Source organism: Pyxicephalus adspersus, chromosome 2, assembly GCF_032062135.1.
Source record: "Pyxicephalus adspersus chromosome 2, UCB_Pads_2.0, whole genome shotgun sequence".
Classification (NCBI taxonomy): Eukaryota; Metazoa; Chordata; class Amphibia; order Anura; family Pyxicephalidae; genus Pyxicephalus; species Pyxicephalus adspersus.
The window spans coordinates 79230284-79253980 of NC_092859.1; the positions used below are offsets into that span (position 1 = coordinate 79230284).

General features: G+C 34.9%; 1 protein-coding gene across 1 annotated transcript in view; it reads left to right on the forward strand.

The window, feature by feature from the left end:
• LOC140323815 (dynein axonemal heavy chain 3-like) overlaps nucleotides 1-23697 on the forward strand; it is a 333376-nt gene that overhangs the window by 126073 nt on the left and 183606 nt on the right. Inside the window, exons 19-21 of the mRNA XM_072401190.1 lie at nucleotides 11473-11586; nucleotides 12037-12186; nucleotides 21378-21560. Of these exons, the coding sequence (XP_072257291.1) occupies nucleotides 11473-11586; nucleotides 12037-12186; nucleotides 21378-21560 (447 nt within the window). The remainder of the gene's footprint in view (nucleotides 1-11472; nucleotides 11587-12036; nucleotides 12187-21377; nucleotides 21561-23697) is intronic.

Genomic DNA, 23697 nt, shown 5'->3' on the forward strand with positions numbered 1-23697 from the left:
GGCATTTTAACTGCAACACAAAATTTTAACATGTGGAACTTATTTTATTTTTCATTTTATTTAGTTTATTTCTGAGGCATAATACATCTGCTGTATTTGTACTAGTTTTTATTCTTGGAAAACAATATTTTTTTTTATTTAATATATTATATTTTATTTTATTTAACTTATTTTTAGTTAGTAAGGCCATATATTAAAGGTGAGGCAAATTAAATCAAATATTTGAAGGCAGTTGGAAATGTATAATTCATTATTTTAGGATAATTGAGTTAAGTAAATCATAATAACCTCTACATTCTAATGAATGCATCACCACATCTTTTTTTCTCCTTGAAGAGCTCTCAATGGGAAATGTGTTTAATGGTGGTATTCTAGCATGGGAGGTTAATACTCTTCTCAACAGTGTCCTTTCTATCGCTTAACAGAGGACCTTTAGTTTTTGGCTTTGCTCTTCCATTTACAATTACTTCCGAAGACTAGTGAAAGTGTTTTTCATATAATTTTTCTAGTTCTTGAATGGACTAAAATATAATACATAGTCATGTTTTAATGTTGATACTATTCAATATTGCTTTATTATCAGTCAGCAAGTAGAGCACTAGGGTTCTCTAAACATTTACCAAGATAAACTTTTTTTTGCTCAATAGAAAGTCTTCCTCTTTCCTGTCTGCTCTTATATGGCTGTATGAAGATTTATTCAGAGAGAAACAATCTGTAAGCAAGCATCTCTTCTGGCTCCTAAATCTATAATCTATAATGGTGACAGCCAATGTTATACCTTCACCGTACATTAAATGTTTTCTTTTAAAATGTAAATGCATCTTTGAACTGGTGAACTGGCAACAGAATCACAGATGCATGTATGGGGGTTGTGGGTTTTATGGGAAGGTGTTTCTAAACTAACTGGTCCCATCCCCACTTCAGCACAAGTTGTTAGAAAACATAATTCTGTGCGTGAGAGAAAGGTGTCACAGTGCATTGCAGCTTGCTGAATATGTAGCTTGCTTGGAAACAGAGCAGTTAAATTGTCCTTGTTCAGCCCTTTCTGAAGCAGAAAGCACCTACAATGGGGACATGATTATGCAGCTGTAGGAGAAAATGGGCTGATTATGCGGATTGCTAGGTGCATACAGGCTGTCTCTGCACCCCTACTCCAATAGACCTTTTTCTAAACTGACTTCCATGGGTAGCAAATCTCATAGGCATTAAGAAATTACAAAACTACAAAATAGAAAATACATGCATAAAGATTACAAAATATATGCTTTGAAAATGCATTTTCTCACAGTGATGGTTTCAGTGCATTCTTTTAGGTGCCATATGTCAAAATGAACATTGGATGTAAACAACAAGTCGTGAGATTTTTCCTGTCACAAAATAGGAATACACAAGGTTAAAATATTCATGAACTAAATGAGTGATCGAAGTGAGAGTATAGTCAATCTTCATTTTTCAATCAACAGACTTTGATGTAGGTGATTAGGTATCAAACGTGTTGAACAGAATAAAAATAAAAATACCAATTTTAGACGATAGGTTCTGCTATTGTACTTTTTATTATATGAACTAGTGATATGTAAAGGTTAGTGAAAGTGTCGGGTGTTCAGTTCTGGGGGGGTATGGAAAACCTGTCTGAACCCAAATTTGATGTTAACCCTAATGAACTCTATGGGGATTGACTTTTGCTACCAAATTCTGGCTGTTATCAACTAGGATATTGTAAAAATGATTCGGAAGTGAGCACTGCTATAAGGCAAAAAAATCCCCAAAAATACAGCAGAAAAAGGATTCCTCCTTTTATGCATCTTCATAGGCATAATGAAAAAAATAGGTCTTTCCAATGTTATGCATATACAGTGACTTTTAAATCACCTTTATCCAATAGGGGGGTAGTCTGTCTCTTTGTGATAGCACTTCAAAAAAAATAATAAAACAATGTAAATATAACATGAGAGAAAAAACAAACAAAAAAAAATAAAGTTGAAAAATAAGGTTGAATTAAAATACCTATAAAAAGATATCAAAAAAATCTACAGACCCCCTCTCCTTTTCCCATGCAAACAATATGGGGTCTATTTATAAAAGAAGGAATCTCGTGGGAATCTTCCAGGTTCATGTGTCCATGGCAGTAATTGATTCCCATGATACAATGCCCCTGATTCATCATTGAAATCCGCGATCGCTGGAAGCGCGATAATACGCGCGATCGCGGATTACCGCGGTCCGGGACTGAAGTGCGCGCGTACACTCGCATCCTGAGTCTGCCGGCCGGATTCCTGCCATGCGCAATAGGGGTCGCGAATCTGCCAGTTAAGGCAATTACATTTCAGCTGCGCAATTAAGGAGGATCTAAGCACAATGGTGAGATCATAGCAATTAATTCGATTTTGCTTGATGAATCAGGGGCAATGTTTGAGAGAATGTCAGATTACCTGCTTTATAAATAGAGCCCTATGTGTGTTGCCAGGATAAATGTGTTATGAAAATGTCAATTATGTAGCGCACATTGCATATTCCTACATAGCTTATGGACAAATTTGATTAGAACAATTTATCATTGCTATGCCATTTCACAATATGGCACAGTCTTTTCTTATACAGTTTGCAAAAGGAATTTTAAATATATTATGACTGTGCATACTAAATTTTAATTTTAGTTTTTTTAGCTAAAAATAAAGGTTTGATATGAATTTGCAGAAATATTGTACAACATAAATTGTTATTCTACAGTTTCCCTGCTTTTTTAAAAGTTTAATATGTGTTTAAATAACTAACTTTTTTATGTATGACATTCTTGAAGAAAAATGCTATTTAGATAACATTTTTTTTTTTTGCGTTGTTGTCATTATCGATTTTTATAAATTGTTTTTCATAAGCAACTTTAATGAAGCACAGAAAAGTAGCACATTTCGATTGTCATTTTTGTATTTTTAGTTTCAAAATACTTGTCTGTTGCAAGAACATGCTTTTAAATTGGACCTTTCAGCTTCTATGTGACCTCCTCCCGTATGCTTCCTTTCCCCTTGTTATGTAATACCATGACTTTTATTTACTTTTTAGGTAAGTGATTTTTTTCAGTACTTCCCTTTTTGGAAGTTAAACTTTTTGGCTTCTCCACTTTTGCAAGGAAGACCTTTGCTCTCTGCAGATACCTTTACAAAAGAATCCTGGGATGTATGATGTTGATATCCCAGGAGGCTTTAGGACATTCTACCTGCTGTCTCACACATGTGCAGTGACACGTTATTAAGAGTTGGCTATGGTGTCTCATCAGAGGTCAGCTTCCCAAAGCAGAAAGACAGTGAAATGAAAACAAAGCTTGTGGCACTGGATATTCTGAGTAAGAGCAGCAGGGTAGAAAGGGGTAACACAGAATTCACTGGGCTTGTAAAGGCAGGCAATGATACCACCTGTCACCCGGTGGTTGGCACCTTGCCAGCAGCTCAGTCACTTGCATCACAGGGCAGGTTAGTAAGCAACCAGCATCTGCCAATTTGACAGCTGGCAGCAGTGAGTGGTATTATACCATACCCCCAAATTGATTCCCTATTGTGCTGCCGCAGGGAGAAGCTACTTATAGCATCTTCCCCAAAGCAGTGGTTTGCTGGCATGAGGAAGTGATAACTACACGGCAACCTCATATCGAGGCTGAACATATCCTAAGAATGTTTTCTCTGGATAAACAATCATCAAAGTATAAATAAAGGTATTCCCCGGGTTACATACCAGATAGGGACTGTAGGTTTGTTCTTAAGTTGAATTTGTATGTAAGTCTGAACAGGTACATTATTTTAATAAATGTAATTAGAACAGATGTTTATCTTAACATATTATTAGGCAGTGTTGTGTCAGTTACTGTATAAAATCCTCACTGTGAGCTAGTCACAAACAAAGCAAAAAAAAAACCTTTATGAAGTCTAGATATTCATTAACTTCTGGAGAAAGCTGGGCTTTGATATGCAAAAAGAAACAATTGCACAGTTTGTCTTGGTCATTAAAGAGTTACAAGAGGCTGCAGAAAGAGATCACCCTCTAAGGTCACCCACAACCTCAGCTGTGTTTAGCAAAAGTATTCTTCAAGCACATATATATTATTTGGGTATCACAGGAAGTAGCCTTAATAATTTCCAATGTTTATAAACAATTCTGTAAATGGAAAAAACATGAACAAGTAAAACACTAAAGACTGTTTTTTTTTTTAAATAACTACAATAACTTTTGTAATCATACTATACATATGATTGTTATGATTTTTCTTTTGCTAACAGTAGACCATATTGAATAGATGTGATGAAAGGCTGGACAGAAGTGACTTAGGACAGACAACTGAGCTTGCGGCAATATTGGGCTTCAGGGATGCCTGCTAGCTATTGGTCCAGAACATAAAATATGTATATATATATATATAGGTTCAAGTCTTTTCAGTGAAATGTTAGAACTTGCCCTGTAACTTCCCCTGGCTGCAAAATATTTGAGCATTTTACTCTCACATTAAAGGTTAGGTTAGTGTCTATAGCTAGTGTACCAAATGTGTTGCTTGAGGATGTTCTTTATTTTTATGGCCTCCAAAGCAGTATAAATATGTCAAATGTCCACTAAGCTGAACATTTAAAAAAGCAGTATTGTCCACAAGATAGTAAGCTTAACAATCATATTTGATAATGGATTAAACAGGGATGAGGTGAATGACATTGAATGGCCATATACGTAAGGGAACCAGGTTGGAAGTATTAATCTGACTATATGGTTGAGGGGAAATGTACATAAAGCAGGTAAATATAGGTTAAAGCTATATAGTAGTTAAGCATATATGAAAAACAGCAAAATAACTAACAATAAAAGAAAGAAAAAAGCGTCAAAAAAGAGATGAGAAATGAAAATGAAAAATAAAAGGACGGCAGACAGAAGGGAGGAAGGTTCTGCAGCCAATGGGTAGTTGCACCAATGGCACCACACCTAGGAGTTACATATCTCCCAATTTTCAGAAATCGGAAAGAGAGATACTTTATAGCACAATGTTTATATAAAAAAGGGAAACCCCAACTGCCCATTTCACCAATTTGCATATTATTAAAAATGTATATGCAAAAAATGATTGTTTTAACCACCATATGCTTCAATTTACCCCTTTCATAAATAGCAAAAAAAAAACAAACCCTAATATAGAGGTTGGATAAAAGGATTAGTGTACTTTTGGTAGGTAAATAGTTTATTTTATAAAGATCAGACCAAAAGCAGGGAAAACTAGGAGGATAAAAGGACAGAAGGATTCAGTTCCAAAAGATGGCCAATCAATCCAAATAAGACTGTTGGGAGCTATGGAGTTTTAGGTGTAACAATCTATGTGCAAAGTTAGGTGGAAAAAAATATTGCACCCAGTGTCCATCAATGTTGCCATAATATACATGCTGACCGATTCGGTATTTTTTCATTCACAGGTTAGGAATGATGTATTTTATGTTTAAATTGGACCCAAAAATAATAAACTCAGACACCATGTCTGGCAATTGAAATGTGATACCACTGACTGAAACAACCAAATGTGGTCATCATTGTTTTTATTTTTAAATTGAAATTTAGTTTGCAAAATGTATGCATGTCATATACAGTTTTAAAATAAAATATGTAAATAGATTACTTATATTCCTATTTAAATTGTATACTGCTTTCTCTTTAAACCTAACTAATACACCCAAAATCTGACCTTGCTTAAATATGTTGTGGGTATGTGTGAAACACGAGTTTCGTCACCCTAAGCCCATTCAAGGATGATAGCTTTTACTGTAACTAGTAACACATATTGCTAATATAGTCTATATGGTAATATTGGGCTAAACCAGTAACTTGTGACATAAAGCAAAGATTACTATTGCTGTAATATACAGAGAAGGGGGATTAAGATAAGAAATACAATCAGGCTGTAATAAATTTAAGCACTGGTATTACTCGGTGCAGTTCTGAGCTACTGAGGTACTGTAAACCCATTCATAATTATAAGAAGAAGGTGGTTCATTTAGTGGTTGAATCTCTGTGAAATCTGTTGGGGTTTGTGAGGAAAAGGGTATAGGCAAACATGTGCACCTGCAATGCTTTTTTATGTCGGATAATATGTCCCTTTGAGTCCATATGACAATGGACTTTTTTAAAGCTTTGTGTAATATCTCGACGCTATTTAAATGCTAGTTGGTAGTAATATTATTAGTACTACCGGTAGTTAAGGCACAAAGGCACAAAAAAGAAGGCACAGGGAAGAACAGTAATGCTGTAAAATACCAAGAGAGAGTGTGCCGCTACAAACATCAAAATAAGTTGACCTATTGGTTGGACTTTCATTCTCACTAATCTCTACTTTTTGTACTGTCCTAGAACTTCAAATTAATTCATTTCTCTGATCATCCCTAAAATACTACTGATGAAAAGATAAAATTATGCAGAACTGGCTTAATTCAACCCCTCCTAATCTAAATCTACAACAAATGCTTTATAGACTAATGGTAATAGTTAAGACTGAAGCTTCATTGCATATGGAAACTCACTCTCCAAAATTTTCTGATACTTGGATAGCATTTTTTTTGAAGGCCAGCTTTCCATGATTCGTCGTCATAGAGCACTAGGGTGATAGCAGATTTTTTGATTCCTCGGGAACTTCCAATTCGGTGCTGCAATTAACTTTTTCTAAATTTTTTTGTGGTACGTAATTATACCTTGATACATGAATCACACTTTAGCTTGATGTCCAGTGAGATAAACATAAACATGATATTGAGTCTTGGAGAAGCAAAAACTATGTTTTTTTTATGTTATATTAATTTTATGTTATGTTAATTTATTATACTTTATTTACCTTTATGTTACATGTCTCTGTAATATTGCATTCTTTTTTATACCTAGATTGCCTACTTTTTATTTGTTTTGCTCCTCTCCCCCTTTTTTATTTATCATCTCTCCCTGGTTTTATGTATAATACGAGGTGAAAAAAATGGAACTATTTTGTTACTATATGTTGTAATTGGAGAATGGAAATACTCCATTTACTCATTGGTTTTGTACTATGCTTTGTTGTTTTATTTCCCTTCCCTATTGTACTGAAATCCCACAATAAAATTAGTTTTTTTTTTAAAAAAGAAAAATTTGTTCCATAAGATTTATTTTAGCTTCTATCGGTAAGACCTCAGTTGGTCAAGATGAAAGTAAATTTTAAAAAATTCCAAAAAACATTTGAAAGCATATTACACTGCTCACAGAAGTTCAAATTCACCCTCATTGTATATTTCACAGGGTTTAGGAAGGTCAACACATACTTTAACATTAGTTTTCAAAACTCATTGACCATATTGTTGGAATTGACCCAAAGCATTCATATTTTGTAGCCAAACAGTAAATATTCTTTCTTTCTTTATGAATGCTTATAGACCATAAAATATCATTGTTTGTCAGTTACATTTACACACACAAATAAAAGGATATAAGTACTATAAAAATGATTTATGCAAAGTAACATTGCTTAATAATTAAGTGCCAACAACTAATTGTCATTTTTAAATAGCTTTTATAGCATTGTTTTTAACAATATTGTTAATTTCTTGGCTGCCAGGTTTATTGTTTGAAAGGCATCCAGAATGACTGTATGCTGCATTGCATTGTAAATGCATGATGAAACCAGCTTTGAAAAATACGCAGTTTGAGATCTAAGTCACATATAATGTTCCTTGCAAAGAGACATTTAGATTATTGTTTATTAGCTGACACTCAAACCAGAAGTCTAATTTTCACAATGTGACTTTTGCAATGAAAAGGCTACGCCTAGCTCCTAGCTTGTGCTTACATCTAAATACATTTCTCAATATGGCAAATTGTACAGCAATTAGAAAAATATAAGACAAAAAAGAAATTTGCTGGCAAAGAAACTTACGTCTAAGCAACAGGCTTATTAGTAGAGATAGGATCTATACACACTTAAGATTCTCACCACCTGAAAAAACCTTTAATGATCCTCTCAGTTAAAATCTAGTCTGTGCAAAAGTGCAATAAATAGTAGTAGCTACTGAGAAATCATCCTTTGTCTCCAGTGTAAATGCAAACTAAATGGCTGCTATATATTATTGCTGTTCTTAATGTCCTTATTGTTCAATAAACCAGCATATAGGACTATTGTTACCACTGCATCCACAGATCCTAGCACCTTGCAGCATCCCCATCCTCCCTTTAGTTGTATGCACTCTGTCTAGCTCTGCATTCCTGGCACAGTAGGCCTGATCTATTAAAGCTCTCCAAGGCTGGAGAGAATACACTTTCACCAGTGAAGCTGGAATAGATTTCTTCAATGTCATTTGCTATTTGCTAGCAAATGCTTTGAATCCTGGACCAGATCCATGCCAGGTTTGTTGGACCACCCAGCTTCACTGGTGAAAGTGTATTCTCTCCATCCTTGGAGAGCTTTAATAAATCAGGGCCAGTGTGTGTAACTGCAAGGGAAGCCTTGAATCCAGTGAGCAGATTAGTTTCTGGTCACGATCCTGTCCCACTATTTGCTACTAGTTTTATTTAAACCTTTCATGTTCCAGGCTCTGGTTCCTGGATCCTTATCAGGCTATCTGCTATTTAGCCCAGCGTTCCCTGGATTTTGACCTTGTCTTGGCCTTGACTTTGCCTGTGATTGCTACCTGCCCTGACCTCAGCCTCTTACATGGCTTTGCCTTGGTTGCTGCATGTCCTGTTGAACCCCTAGACTTTTTTTTGTTCCTGTCTGATTAGCCATTCCTACACTGAAGACATCTAATCCCTGTCAACCCTGGTAGAAAGCCTGGGGGCTGCAACCTGGTAAACTCTTTGCAGCAAAGTAGTCCGGTAATCGCTAGAGTCTCTGGCCCAACACTTTTTGCAAGGTTATCTGGTGAAGACCAGGAGCCACCTAGACTCTGTGTCTCAGGTAATCATGTGTCACCTGCTAAAGGATGACCCATAAAAAATATATAGGACCTGGATAATTTTAGTAATGACATTATTAAAAAAAATCTCAAAGTAGTTACTGATACATGACAAGTATACAAGGGTTCTATGATCAGTGTTTTCTAAACAATAGTCTGTTATGGCTTAAAGGGGACCTTTGGAGATCATCAAACCCTGCTTATGATGTCTGGACCCCTTCTCTTTGTAAAAGTCATTACCTCTTATTATGTTCAAAAGTTGGATTTTATACTTACCAGAAGACAGAAATAGGTTGATCACAGGCTTGCACCGACATTCGCTCTTAAAGGTAAGGGCTAATGGTCAGTAAAATGTGGTGGTGATGTATGCAGGATGTGTCATATGCTTAGTATGATCTCTGCCTACAAAGTGGACAGCACAATGCTGAGCGAATAGCAATGACCATGTTACTACAACAAAATATACACCAAAATAGCAAAAATACTGGTTTCCTTAAAGTGATTTATGCAACACTGAATTTATGTATTACTAATACACTTAGAGGCATACATTTAAACAAATAGGTTTACATTCACTATAATCTACTTGTTTTGGAACAGCAGTTCACATTTCTGAAGACAGAGGGGCAGAATAACATCATTTAGCTTGAATTTCAATAAATAGATCAGCACTGGTGTTATTTCTTTCAAGAAAGGATTAATGTCAAAAATTTAAAAAGTGTATACAAGGGACCACTTACAGCATAATGCAGAGTGCTGCAGTATGTGTAATTTTGTGTTTGACAAGCATTTTGGTAAGCAGCCCTTTTAAAATGAATAGATTGTCAACAAATCCAATAAGTCTAGCATTTTGTGCAATGCCACACACATAACAACATATGTATTGAATTGTGTGTTGGGGTACAACTAACTTTGTAATGTAATGCACTACTACACATATATACAGTTTTTTTACCCATGTGTTGCAGTAACGTGCTTTTAGCATTGGTCATTATGCTGTTTATTGTTTAATTTGTACCCAATAGTGTCATAACAATTGTGTCAAATGTGTACAATTGACCCCAGTTAACAATGAAGATGGTATCATATGGATGTTCAGACTGGCAATGAGGTTGCACTGTGGCTACTGGTTCCTCATACCAGTGAACTGGTGCTTTTGGGGAGACACTACATGTAGCAACCACCCATATTAGCATAATACAAAATAAATTAACTTCAATGCTTCTCACTGTTGCCTGCTGTCAAATGTGCAAGCATTACTGCAAAGAGCCACTGGGAGCCATATGGGATCACTTGATCTCATTGCAGGCCTGAACCTGACCTAAGGCTTTCTGCAGTATATGGTAAACAATGGCTCAAAGTACAATTTTATTATTGCATCCAGTGCACAACTCCTGATAATGCTAAATAAGATGAAACTTGCAAGTTTACGTAGAACCTGTTCTGACTTCAATACAATCCAAAGACCTCGAAATAGCAATAATATTTTTATATTACTTATTGACACCAACTAAATGCATGTACCTCTTTCCCAATTAAGTAAGCCTGAATGTAAAGGAAAGTGGCTATGTTGCCCATTTGTACCTCGTACGTGTGAAAAGCATCCACAGCCAAGTTTATAATCCCTTGATATAGCAGAATGTTTCTTTTCAACAAAGCTACATGAACTCTTTGTATTATTAGTTTAGTACTTTTTATTGTCTATGTTGTAAGAAGCATTTCATTTTGTTTTCTGTTTACAGAAATGCTCCTGTAGCCCTGTGTATAGTCAGAATGGGCTCGTTAAAATGCCTCTTTGAGATAATGTAAACTATTGCTATTCTTTTTACATATTCAGGCGTGAATCTGGGTTTCATTTTGTTTAGTTAAGCCGAAGTACAAAACAGCGCCAGTGACAGAGGCAATCAAATGCCTCCATGTTTTAGCATCCAACAGAATACAATTAGCTTGAGGTTACTTCAGCTGAAAATAAAATAAATGTGAGAGACTAAAATGCTCATACAAAACCTGGTGCTTAAAGAAAATCACTATGTAGGTAGATTGTTGTTTCTTTTTATCATTTGCTTCCTATTATGCTTTTTGCATCCAGGTCATCAAATATCAACAGAAAGCTAGTCAAATTGGTACTTTGCAAGGACTGTAAAAGGCGCACGATCAAAGGGCAAACATTAAAAGCCGCTGGAGACTTCCTTTTGAAATTTTTCTCACTCTCCTTGGCGAGCCAAGGACACCACACATGAAGGCAGCAGTGTGTTCATATTTAGCCTATAGAAATGATACTTTTAAAGATTGGGCTTTAGGAAATGATAAAAAGGTACACTTAACCTCCTAAATGGAAAATTGATTTAGTTAAGGTTGAAATACTTGTTTCCATGACATTGTCCATGGTGTTTCATTTTCTTTAACAGACTGTGATCCTTTGCTTTTGTTCATCAATGTCCATCTGTGAAATCACATATTTTTTACTGTTATTATATTGACAGATGTACAACTTCCTTTGAAGGCAAAAACAGTCATTGTGTTGTTCTTTTAATTTATTTGCCAGATATTTGTGTGGGCCACAATGGATCTCTACAGACAAGTTATAGCTGCCTTTCTGCCTATGCCTTCAAGATCACACTATATATTCAGTTTAAGAGATTTTTCTCGTGTCATACAGGTAAAAAAAGTCACAATCTCTGAGCTAAATAAAAACTTAAATTCATGGTGTTTAATTTTACTACTTTTACCAAGCTTGATCAGTCACCTATATCGCTAGGATCTCAGCAGGTTACCATATTGCTGGCATCAGGTGATTTTTAACATACATTAAGGCTAGAGAGGGAATAATGCAAGGGTAAACTACACCTAAAAATATTTTAAAAAATCACACCACTTATATTTTACGTGTTCTATCAGCAGAAGAGTGATACGTGCTAAATCTAGGAAAGGTGGATGAATCTGAAAGGTTAAAGATATCAATAAAATAACATGTTTGGTAGATACCTAAAAAGCAACAGATACCTTAAACTATTTTTATCTTTGTGTAATATAAATTGTACTTGATTATTTCCAGTTTTCATCAATAATTTGATAATATGCTAAGTCATTTAATGGCATTTACTCATAGGGAATTATGCTCTTGAAACCCACTCAAATAGACCAGAGCTCTGCAGGAGCAGAAAAATTAATGAGACTATGGATTCATGAGGTCTACAGAGTGTTCTGTGACAGGCTTGTCAACAGTCAAGACCGAAGAAAGTTTTTCCAGATAGTGAAGGTACAGGTTTTGCTGTCATGTTGTTTGCAACTATGGTGTGTTGATATTGAACACATATTCTAATTATATGAAAAAGGTATAAATGTTGTTTTTACATATAAATGGGAAAACACCTACAAGCTGACAGATCCCAAAATTTTACCATGTAAATATAATCACCAACTGTTATTCAGCTGCAGATCTATATAGAAATTTGCAGCTTTATTTGTAGAATTTTTGACATAATGTAGAAAAAAGGATGCAAAAAATGACTAGCTAAAGTAGCTACGCCAGCAACTTTATATTTTTATTCTCCATCCTAACCTTTTGCCTGATCAATTAACAGTAGAATTGCACTGCTGTCAATGTCCTGGATGAGTTGAAGCACTTGTCTAACTGAAATACATTTAGTTCCTAATTCATTATGTATTATCAACCATTGACATTTTTCTATTTAGGTACTTGTTTTTCTTATTTTCATCCTTTGTTGTATTTTAATGCTCTCCTATGAATCTTTGCAGCAATTTCCTGATTAAATGCACTTGAGCAATGGCTACATAGCATTTCTCAATGTGGGTTTGCCAATGGTGACTACAGTGAACCATACCTATACAATGTTGGTAAAATGGCCACTTGTAGTCTCTATGAAAGCCTATGTAACAGGATGACAATGGACAGGACAGATCATTGTCACCCTACATTGAACAAGGACTTTCATGGCAGGATCTCTAAACCTACATTTGAATAATTGGGTTTACTTTAAATTTACAGTGCTAACTTTTTTTCAAAACTCCCCTTGTAGTATCCACCTAGGTGGTTACCAGATTACATGATTAGTTTACCTGCTATTAGCAGTGGAAGTATCATTAATAATTTAGGTCAGTGAATTCATACTGAGATTTATTACTGAATATACTCTTCAAACCTTAATACTTTTGCAGTGGACAGAAAAGCAAAAATCAACATGTTGATGTAAAAATTTAGATGCTCGAGTCAATGTAGTTTTCCTATTTTTTTAATAAAAGTAGGTACCTACGTTTGTATTCAGTTTGGTTTATCGTTGAGTATATATGAAATGTGTTTTCTTTTAAAGAAGGTAGATTTAAAACAATGTGCCTGTATGCACAAATCTCATTAGCATAAGCCAAATAAATGATGCCATTTAAACGTATGTGTCAGGCTGGTACATTTTTCACATTTTTCCATAATTACTTTTTTATTTTTTAAAGGACAATTGAGTAGTGTTGATCGAATATCTCACTATTCGATTCGACAGCTATTCGATCGAATAGGAAGATATTGTTCGGGTGATTGAATGCCGAATTCTAACACCAAAGTGAAAGTCAATGGTGGGAAAATTCAGGTTATTTTTCGGGACTGTGAAGAACTACAAGAGCAATCAGGGGAGCAGAGCTGACAGCTCTGTTCCCTGATTGGTCTTGCAGCCCTTTACTAGTTGTATGTGTTCTTGGATAGAGTTTCTCTATCAAAGAACACAGGAGTCCTGTGTTCCTGGATTGAGAAACTTTATCCAGGAATAGGGATAGTGCTCTCTGATTGGCTGAGGAAAGCTTTCGTAGAGCACTATAGGTTTTGAATGGGCAGACTTGTCCCCATTTAACCTCTAGTGCTGAGGATCGCACACTGTTCTCAGTGAATGGGACCGCGGCCACATTAATTGAAAGATCCCCTGCACTAGTATCCTGTCATTGTGGGATAACCTGTTAAAAAAGAAAAGTTAGTTACACAAATCACACGCAATCAATAAGCTACATTAACATTAATTTTTTTTCAAACAAATTTTTGTATACATGAATTTGCTCCATCAAATCCTGTGTTTTTCGGGTTGGGTCTATCCCAATTCGAACAGCCATATTCGGGTCGAATATAAAGACAACCTGAATTCGAACACCAACACCACAATTGAGTAAATACAGAATATTTGAGGATACCAAAGAAACCTGAAAAATATCTTGCATTTCTCTAATCATTTGTAAGAACTTTTAACAACATTGTTATTTATCTTTATAATTCCCCAATGAATAAATTAAAATCTTTTTAAATCTTTTTTTTTATGGATTTCTGCATTTTGCATGTTGCCATTGTCCTTTGCATTAGCTTACTAAATAAGCTTTTCTTCCTGTACACTGCTTTCAGTCAATGTGTCCTAGCAAAGACAAGCCTGTTCACTCTGGTTCTTGGAATATATCTACTTCTATCACACACATTTTAATGGCCTTATCATCTGTGTGTAGGAGTTAGGTATTTTACTATCTAAATGACAGGATGAAAAGGTTGAAGCACACAATAGATGCAGAAAAAATATATTTATTATTGCTCATGGCATGTGACCTTTAAGCAGAATTGAAAGCCCCTCTCTGGTTTACTATTTTTGTCTGTTAAAAAAAACTTGATAAATCAGGACTTTGTTAATATAAAATAGTTTTTTTTGTTTATTGGGGTGGGAAAAGGGTGAGTTCAGAGACACATGAATACGACAGTAAAATCTGCAACATGCATTATAAACAGTATACGTGTACTGTATATGCTGAGAATCATAGTTCAATACCCTTTTTGTTTTCACCAAACTTCCCTTCCAGTCTTTCTAATTGACATACCAACCCAGGCAATTGTATCTTGAGGACGGCAAGGCCACAGCTTTATTGTTAATCAGACCCTTTTTAACAAACTCCAACTTTATTACAATACATAACTTCATGACAATATCAAACACCCATCTTCAGCAAATATTTCAGACAGGCCTTCACCCAACCCAAGTTCCAGAGGGCTTAAAGTGTAAAACAATCCAAGCCAGCAAGGTACCAAACAACCAATAAGGCCGTAACAGACATAAAAAATATCGATAGGAAAAAAAAGACACAGGCAATCAGAGGCATGAGGGTGGGATGAAACTTCCAGACTTGATGATCAAGTTCCACACTCTAAGTAAACTCCGCTCTACTAGCCTTATAAGCTTCCCTCCTATTTCTCTTTAGTTAGCCCTTTAAACACCACGTGCTATGGGGAGATTTTTTTTAATATGCTTTTTATTGAAGGCAAAGTAACAAAATACAAATGAGTATAGAACAGCAATCATACACAAAAAGAAATATTACAAAAAAATATATTTGCAACTGCAAAAATCAAAAAAGAATCGTTTGACAAAATTTTTACATTCAAATTGTTGCAGAGAAACGCATACAGAATATATGTATGATCAGAAATAATATCATCCGTGCCTAAACATTTTTCCTTTTCTTATTTATATGACCAACAATATTTGCAATAAAACCGAACTAAATAACTAACTATGGGACAAAACCCCTATTCAAGTTTTTAAAGGGAAATATACTGGGCTGTTTTTTCTCTTTTTTTTAAGTTAAGGGCCGCTTTACTCATTATTCTCTCTGTGCATGAGGCGAAACACTTTTGATAGAGTATTAGAATACTAAGATAATGTGATCACAAGAACAATTTTTCAAGGTAACCAGGGATTATGGGTCCAGAAATATTGCATAATATTCGGAAGAAGTACATAAAACCAACAGGCTCACAGAGAAGGGTCTGCCGATGGGTATTCAGCCACCAGTTAATTGATATGCTTTACACTGTTTTCTTTGCCAATGGGCATGCAGCCCTGATATATACAACCCCATTTACACCCAAAATATACCTTTAATAACATGTCTTCACCATAAGTTCCAGACAGACTTTCAACCAGTCCATATAAAAATGTCAACAAAGCAGTGACAACCTGTAAAAGAAAAGCAAAATGGGGCAGAGATGTGAAAGACAACAGGAGGAAGGTAGGAAAGCACTTTAAGTCTAGAAAGTCAGCTCTAAAAAGGGTCAGTAAAACAGTTTGTTGGCCCAGGGGGGGAGGATTCATGTAAATTATCTTATAATTATACATTCTATGCATGTTTCCAGCAGTCAAGGATTCCTTTTCTAAAAGTCAGGAAGCTGTCTTCTTCTACAATGAATGCACTCCCCTATTTGCATCTGCACACCTGCCCTATACGTTTAAAAATTCCAGCATCCAATAATTAACTTCAAAAGAATTCTAAACAATCACATAGCAAGTGGGATTTTTTTGCTCTTTCTCCACCATTCATGGTGCTTGGTCTTTACTGGGTAAGTTGCTTTAGATTGCCTAAAGCACGGGTCTAATATTCAGGAAGCCCGCTGAAAGCCCCTTTTTCTGTACCGCTACTCCCATCCCATACATTAAAAAAATTCCAGCATCTGACTCTTCCGATGCCCTCCCCAAAAAACTGAATAGTGGTGTGTGTACAGAAATTTGAAGAATATGTGGTTTACCAATTAGAAATAGGTTCTGTTTAATTGCAAAAAATTATTTGAATTCAGTGTTTGTGCAGGCACTGGTTTTGTTACTTTATTAATGTATATCTGGTGTTTATAATGGAACTTTTCCCTATAGTAGTTTTAAGCTGACATTTTATGTCTTGCTGAACATCCTTAAAGTGATGGTTTCCCAAGGAACTTTAGGGGACAATCTATTGGTTCTTACTTTCCCGTAAAAAATCATTTTTCAAAGTCATTGACTAATAAGATGTAGTAGCCAGACACAGCTAATATTTTCATGAAGAATATCATTGTGTGAACCTCTCTATTGACTTTAGAACTGATTTGTGGCTACCCCAATAAAGTTACATTGATATTTCTGATGTCTAGTGATGCTGAGCTGATTAGCTACTGTGGGTTTATGATGCTGAATATCACTTCTGCCTGTCCACATTAGCTGAAACTAAAACTAATTCTCTACCTTCATGGTTCCTTAGCAGAGAGTGTTTAGAGCAAATCAGACAATCTTTCTAAAGCAGTAAAAATGGCAGCTTTATTTATCTTTCCAGTTCGCAAATGTATTATATAAATTGTTAAGATTTTTTTTAAAATCCATCTCAATTCACTTTTTTCTTATTGTTCTTACATTTTGCGCTGGGCAGCCAGCTTAAAATTTTTAAACATCTGATGTGCAAAAACGCAGCTGCTAGTTAATATTAATGTTATGACAACTGGGTGAGCAGGTTGTGTCATTGATATAGGTAGCATTGTTTATTCAAGCATCATGTGCAATATTCATACCCTAGCCTTTCATAATTATACTTTAGGGGCATAGCTGTTCTGGCAAGCCATTTAACAGAGATTGTCTTCACAGCCAGTAGTGCTTTGCAAAATGAAAGGTATGGCATCTGCTATCTAATTATTCATGTTCTGTACTAGCAGGAGAATTGATCATAAAAGAAAAATGTACCTGCGTTGCTTAAGCATCAGGAGACTTTGCATCTAGGTCAACTGTATGGATGAGCACAGCCAGGGCATGCTTTTATAGTTTGCTTCAACTAGTGGGAGAAAAATAGACCTTGAGAGGAGTATTGTTCCAAGTCCTGAAACCTGTTTCCCAACTTGTGGATGAACCTTCCCTAGTCTAAACATTATAAAACACTGAGTTTCAATCACCTAGGGTGCAACATGTTTCAAGAGAAAGCATAAAGGAGAATTTATCTGGGGGCTTTGTTAGCTGTGCTTACTTGTGTGTCAAGTAGAGAGCTTAGCTATGAAGCTGGATGTTTCTCCCCGATAACTTACAAAGTACTATGTTGAAGACAATTAACTTAATGTGTCCTGTTCCAGTGAACTGACTAAATGAGTCGCTTTAAAAAATCTTTACAGACACTAATTAAATTTCAAACACTGACATTTCTGGCTACTGACTGCAGTCACAGTAATTAACAGCATATTTCTATACATCATAATGCCAAACAAAAGGCAGCATCTTATAATTATTGTCCCTGTAGAGGCCTCTGCAAAGTAGGGATGTCAGTGGGTGTTGCCGAGTGTAATCTGCACACAGCATCCCCTCACTTTGCTGAAATAAGATGACTCCCTTATCCATTCTGCTAATAACAGTTAAATCAAAGAGAGTGGAATAATTCCGAACAACAATTAGCCTATTTACAGACTGTAAAACAGGAAAACTTATCACTGATAAAGGCAATGTGTTTTGCTTTTTTAGTCAATAAAGTCTCTTTATTTACAAAGAATTTGTTTCTACTGTAGCACACCAATATATCTAGGTGTGCTGGGTAAGCAAATTGTCCTGATTTCCACAGGTAATTGGGATATTGATGCACTACACCATTGTACATTTCAAAAAGCTAATACCCTTAGCAAATATTTAATGAAAAGTTTCAGAAGTTTTTCAAAATTGCCAAAAAAGTCAGAGGTGTTTAGAAAACATTACTGGTCCGCACTGAATTCAGAGGTTCTATTTACTTAATCATAACAATAAAATAATAATGCACAGCTAGATGTAACAATATATTGACAATGCTTTCAGTTAGTACTACAGCCAATTTTATAGAAGTCTGGAAATGGTACAACTTCTCTTAAGGTTTTTTATTATTGTCTTTGAGCAGAATTTTCTCTGTTGTGAACAAAGATAACAAAACAAATTGGAATTTGTATTTATGCTTACCATCAGTTTCCTTTTTAGACTTTTCTGTATTAGCATAAGGATTGGAAATAACTGGACAAATCAGGTAGGAATGCAAAATGCATTGACTTTAAGCAACAGAATGGAAAATTCTGAGAAAGAGTAATTCTTATCCAACAAGAGGTTCCACAAAGAGACTAGCTCTCAGAAGCAATATTGCTAACATTAATGGTCTGTTACCCAGGGCCATAGCCATAAAACTCTTTTAGATGTAACAGAAGATAGCTTAGTATATACAGAAGACCATACAATGTCAATGACATCTTCTGTGACAAAATATACAACAATCTGTAATTCTTCAATTATTTTAACTGTGGTTTAATTGGTATTAGAAAAATGTAAGGGTTAAATGTCATCAGGCCCTATGTGTGATGACAAGAAAAAAATCAAATTTGATTATTTTGGGAAAATCTGGGCTTTGAATGAGCATTTATACTGTACATAACTGTGGAGGAGAAAGATAAAATGTGTTCTTAAATGTGAAGACTGCAGATACATTGGCCCTGATTTATTAAAGCTCTCCAACGCTGGAGAGGATACATTTTCATCAGTGAAGCTTGATGATCCAACAAACCTGGAATGAATGTGGTCCAGGATTGAAAACATTTGCTAACATATAGCAAATGACTTTTAAGAAATCTATTCCAGGTTTGCTGGAACATCCTAGCTTCACTGATGAAAGTGTATCCTCTCAAGCGTTGGAGAGCGTTATTAAATCAGGCCCAGTAAGGAACTGACCAACACAAAACTTTCAAATGCCTTACGTGAGAGTGTTTCTCATTAGATTGGGGTGACTAATCCATCCAGAAGAGGCAGCAACAAAAATCCCACCAACACTAAAAAAAAAAAAAAAAAAAAAAGACTTACAGACAAGATTAGGAAACATAAAGCAACCAATATAGAAAAGACCGGCAGATATAACTGTAGCCCTTAGTGCATCCAGAAGCCAAGAAACAAATACTAGATAAAAAAAGAGAGATGCCTACCACCTGCATATGATGCTTAATTGATTGATTGAATAATCCTACTGAAAAAGAAGACTGAAAAAATACCTGAACCATACCTTTTATGTACACAAAAAATTCAGGAAAGGAGGGATCTTTTTACCTAAATACAAACCTAAGCAGATATGTGGATATTGCTTGCTAAATGTCAGTTTAGGATTTTTGAGTGTCATAGTGTGTATGGGAAATTTAAAAGTAGCCTTTTCTTTCCATTTCCCCTCCTCTAAAAAACTCCTTTTTTAGGAGTAACAGCTCACAATGAGCTATGGACTCCCCCTTAACAACTTTTTAACATCAGTGAATTATATATAATTATATATTATGATAATTAACCTCCCTAGCGGTTCATTTCTTTCCGGTTTTATATGTTTAAAAGCGGTACATTGTTTTTCATGAAAATTAATTTTACAGTATAAACATAATAGTATGAGTATAATAAAGTGAAACACAAAATCATGTAAAAATAATAAAATGAATAAATTGAAACATCTATATATTTTAAAATTAAAAATTTTTAATTTTTAAAAAAAATACATATTATACTCATACTAAAATATATACTGTAAAATAAATGTTCTTGAAAACAATGTACTGCTTTTACACATATAAATCCAATGTATTGCATTCAATACAGTTTTTTTGTATTGAATGCAATACAAATGGATTTAGAATTTCCCGCCCCACCGGGCCGGCAACGTACAAACGCACCAACGTTACCGGAACTCCCCGGTGACTCATCGGATGTAGAAGCCAGCCGGAGGAAGAGAGAAGAAGACAGAGATCGCAGCAATGGACAACGTGGGACGCCGGCGGATCAGGTAAAGCTCTATTTACTATTACCTTCCATGGGTTTACCTACCCCAAGTGTGACTCGGGGTTACCGCTTTTAGCAACTTTTTTCTACCCCGAGTCACATTTGGGGTTTCCTCTAGGGAGGTTATTACCCAGAGGCAACTGGTATTTTATTTGGTTCCTGCTGCTAAACATAGGTTTTGTGCTACTACAAAGATGGACCTATATGTCTCTTTATAACTGTTACATTCTTTAAATATGCATATTGTGCATATTGATATGTTTTTATAGTCAAAAATACATAAATGAGCATAGCAATAACTGGGCATTATAGTCTAGTAGAAATATAATTTAGCTAGCTAAGAAAGTAAAAACATATAACTTAGGTATGTTTGCACCTGATGTATATTTGAAAAGTGACTATATAAAGTACATGCTCTTTGGCGTTACAAAAATGATACCTATTTGCAAACTTCTTTATCTGCCCATTTCTTTCAAATACAGAACACTACTTTCCAGTAAGGTATATTCACTGTGTTTTTAAACCGCAGATATATTTTAGTACTTAGACTTTTTACTTTTTATATAAACTTAGACTAAAGTATGATGTGCAGTTTTAATATGCTAAGGTTTTTTTTTAATGATATGTTTACTTGTTTTGCATTGTTACAAATCTGAAAAATAATCCACCGAGGGATTGTTGAATGTCATGCACATAAATTAAAATATTAACACATGACATAAAGGTCACTGTTAATATGACAGACAGAGCTGAATTACTGGCTTGCTGTAATTTGCATGTGCCTTATTACATCACAGTGTTTGGTGAATGTAATGAGGGGTCTGTACTAGTATATACATTGTAATGGTATAATATTGTTTCTCTACTTTTCTTTTAGAATGTTGTACAGTCCCAGTTTAAGGAGAAAATGAGCAACCTCTTTACTCATCTGGTTATTGGAAGAGAGGTGCAAGATGAAGACATGCGCAATCTTTTCTTTGGAGATTATGTTTTGCACAAAACTTCAGAGAAGCCTGAAAAACACTATGATGAAATTGTAAAAATAGAAGAGCTTAAAATTGTAAGTGTATTTTCATAGTTTTATTTTTTTGTAAAAGTAAAGTAATTAATTCAAGTAAATGTGAAATTATTCACTAAACGTTAATGGAAGTTTTAAAGCCTTGCTTAACCCTAAACAGAACATAGCAAATTCTTAAAGTACTGGTGTGTAAGTTTTAAGTACTACCTTTGTAATAAACAACCTATTACTTTTCTAAATAAATATTGTTCACTTAGCAAAGTGAATTATCCCCTTGCAAGTGATGTTTCACTTATCTTACTAAATAAATTATACTGATTTCAATTGTTTAATCATGTACAAGTAAAAATCTTGTTTATTTTTAGATTTCCTTGCAGGTGATTGAGAATTTATTGCAAAGTGAATTTTCACCACATTTACTAAGTTAGGAATTCTATCACTTGCAAGAAGATGTTCTGTGACTACAAATTCTACCCCTCCTCAAAAAGACAGACGGGGGCTGATTTCTTAAAGCTCTCCAAGGCTGGAGTGGATATCCTGTCATCAGTGAAGTTGGGTGATCCAGCAAACCCGTAATAGATTTCTTAAAAGTAGTTTGCTATTTGTTAGCAAATGTTTTAAATCCTGGACCAGATCCATTCCGGGTTTGCTGGATCTCCCAGCTTCACTGATGAAAGTGTATCCTCCAGCCTTGGAGAGCTTTATTAAATCAAGGGCCATTATGTGCTTGCTACCCATGTAAGATCAATTACTTTCATTGGTTTCACAGTGGGAGGGTACTTTAAGGCGCCAACAGACTGCATTGTGTGATTACATCGGAATGAGGGGACTGGCCAACATGGGCAGAGACTGCAGTGCTGGTTCACCAGACCTCCACTCATGGATGAGGTGACAGCAGACTTAGATGAGTAAAAAGGGAGTTTTAGGTTAAAAAAATTGCCAATGTTTGAAAAGGGAGTGAGGAATGAGTAGGGGTTGATATATGACCCCAAGTGGGCTTTGAATGTTGAGACCCCAATATTCAAGTACTACTTCACCATTAGTTTAGCTAAGGAGGAGTAAGTGATATCTGGATATTTATGATTTTAAGTTTTCTTCCATTAAATAAATCTTTATAATACCAATATAGAAGTAGGTTACTAATTACAGTTGATTAGATAAATGCATTAATATGTTCAAAATATAGTAGTGTATATAGAAACTCCAAGCTAAAAACTATGAAATATTGTATAGGCAGATACTGTACTGGAAACTAGGCTTGTGCTGGCTCTACAGTTTTAATTTATTTTGATGTCTACTCACACACACTTTATTCACATAAGGCACTCATAAGCATAAAATGCTATTTAATATAGGGAACTTTATTTGCTTTTAATTACCATAAAAAAGAAAAAAATATCCAACATGACATAGAATATTATATAGTTATATTCAGTTTATATCTCATAATGCTATTATTTTAAGCTGTTGTCTTTGCTGGAGAGTCACTTTTATAGAAAATCTCATCAACTAATATAATTTGACAGATTGTTTTCTGTGTGTATTTTTGTTCTTTTCATTTCCTTAAAAAAAAAAAAGTAGCCATCACCATAAATAACACATCTCGCTTGCCCTACAGCAATAAAGGCTGACAAAGACCGCAGATTTTTGTTCATTACAGCTGATAGATGATGTACATTTTACTGTTACTGGTACAAAAGTGCCAAGTGAATAGAGGATGTCTTATTTGTTCATAGTTCAAAGGACTGGAAAAAGTTCTAAACTCCAAGTTTATCCCTTTGAATTGTAAATGTCAACATCTAATTTTAATTTATCTAGAGAAAAACAATTTTGCTCCTAACATATTTCACGCTTTATTAGAGTATGTTCTCCGGGTGTTTTGAATAGTTAAAAGGAAAAGCTGAATTCTAAAAATATTGAATTTAGCTGTACATTCAATACAAATCTTTAAATAGTATCTTGAATACAACTTAGAAGTACCTGACATCTTGGTATCTCCTGTACAGTAGAAATTAGACTGGGGGAAAGAAGGCTGGAACTTAATTCAGACTCTTGCTATTTCACATTGTTTTCAGTCTAATAAAATGTTACAGAAGGAGCAAGCACAGGGATAAGTAACTTACTTGATTTGTCAAGCAAGACAATTCACATACTTCACATATTCACATGCATGTTTTTT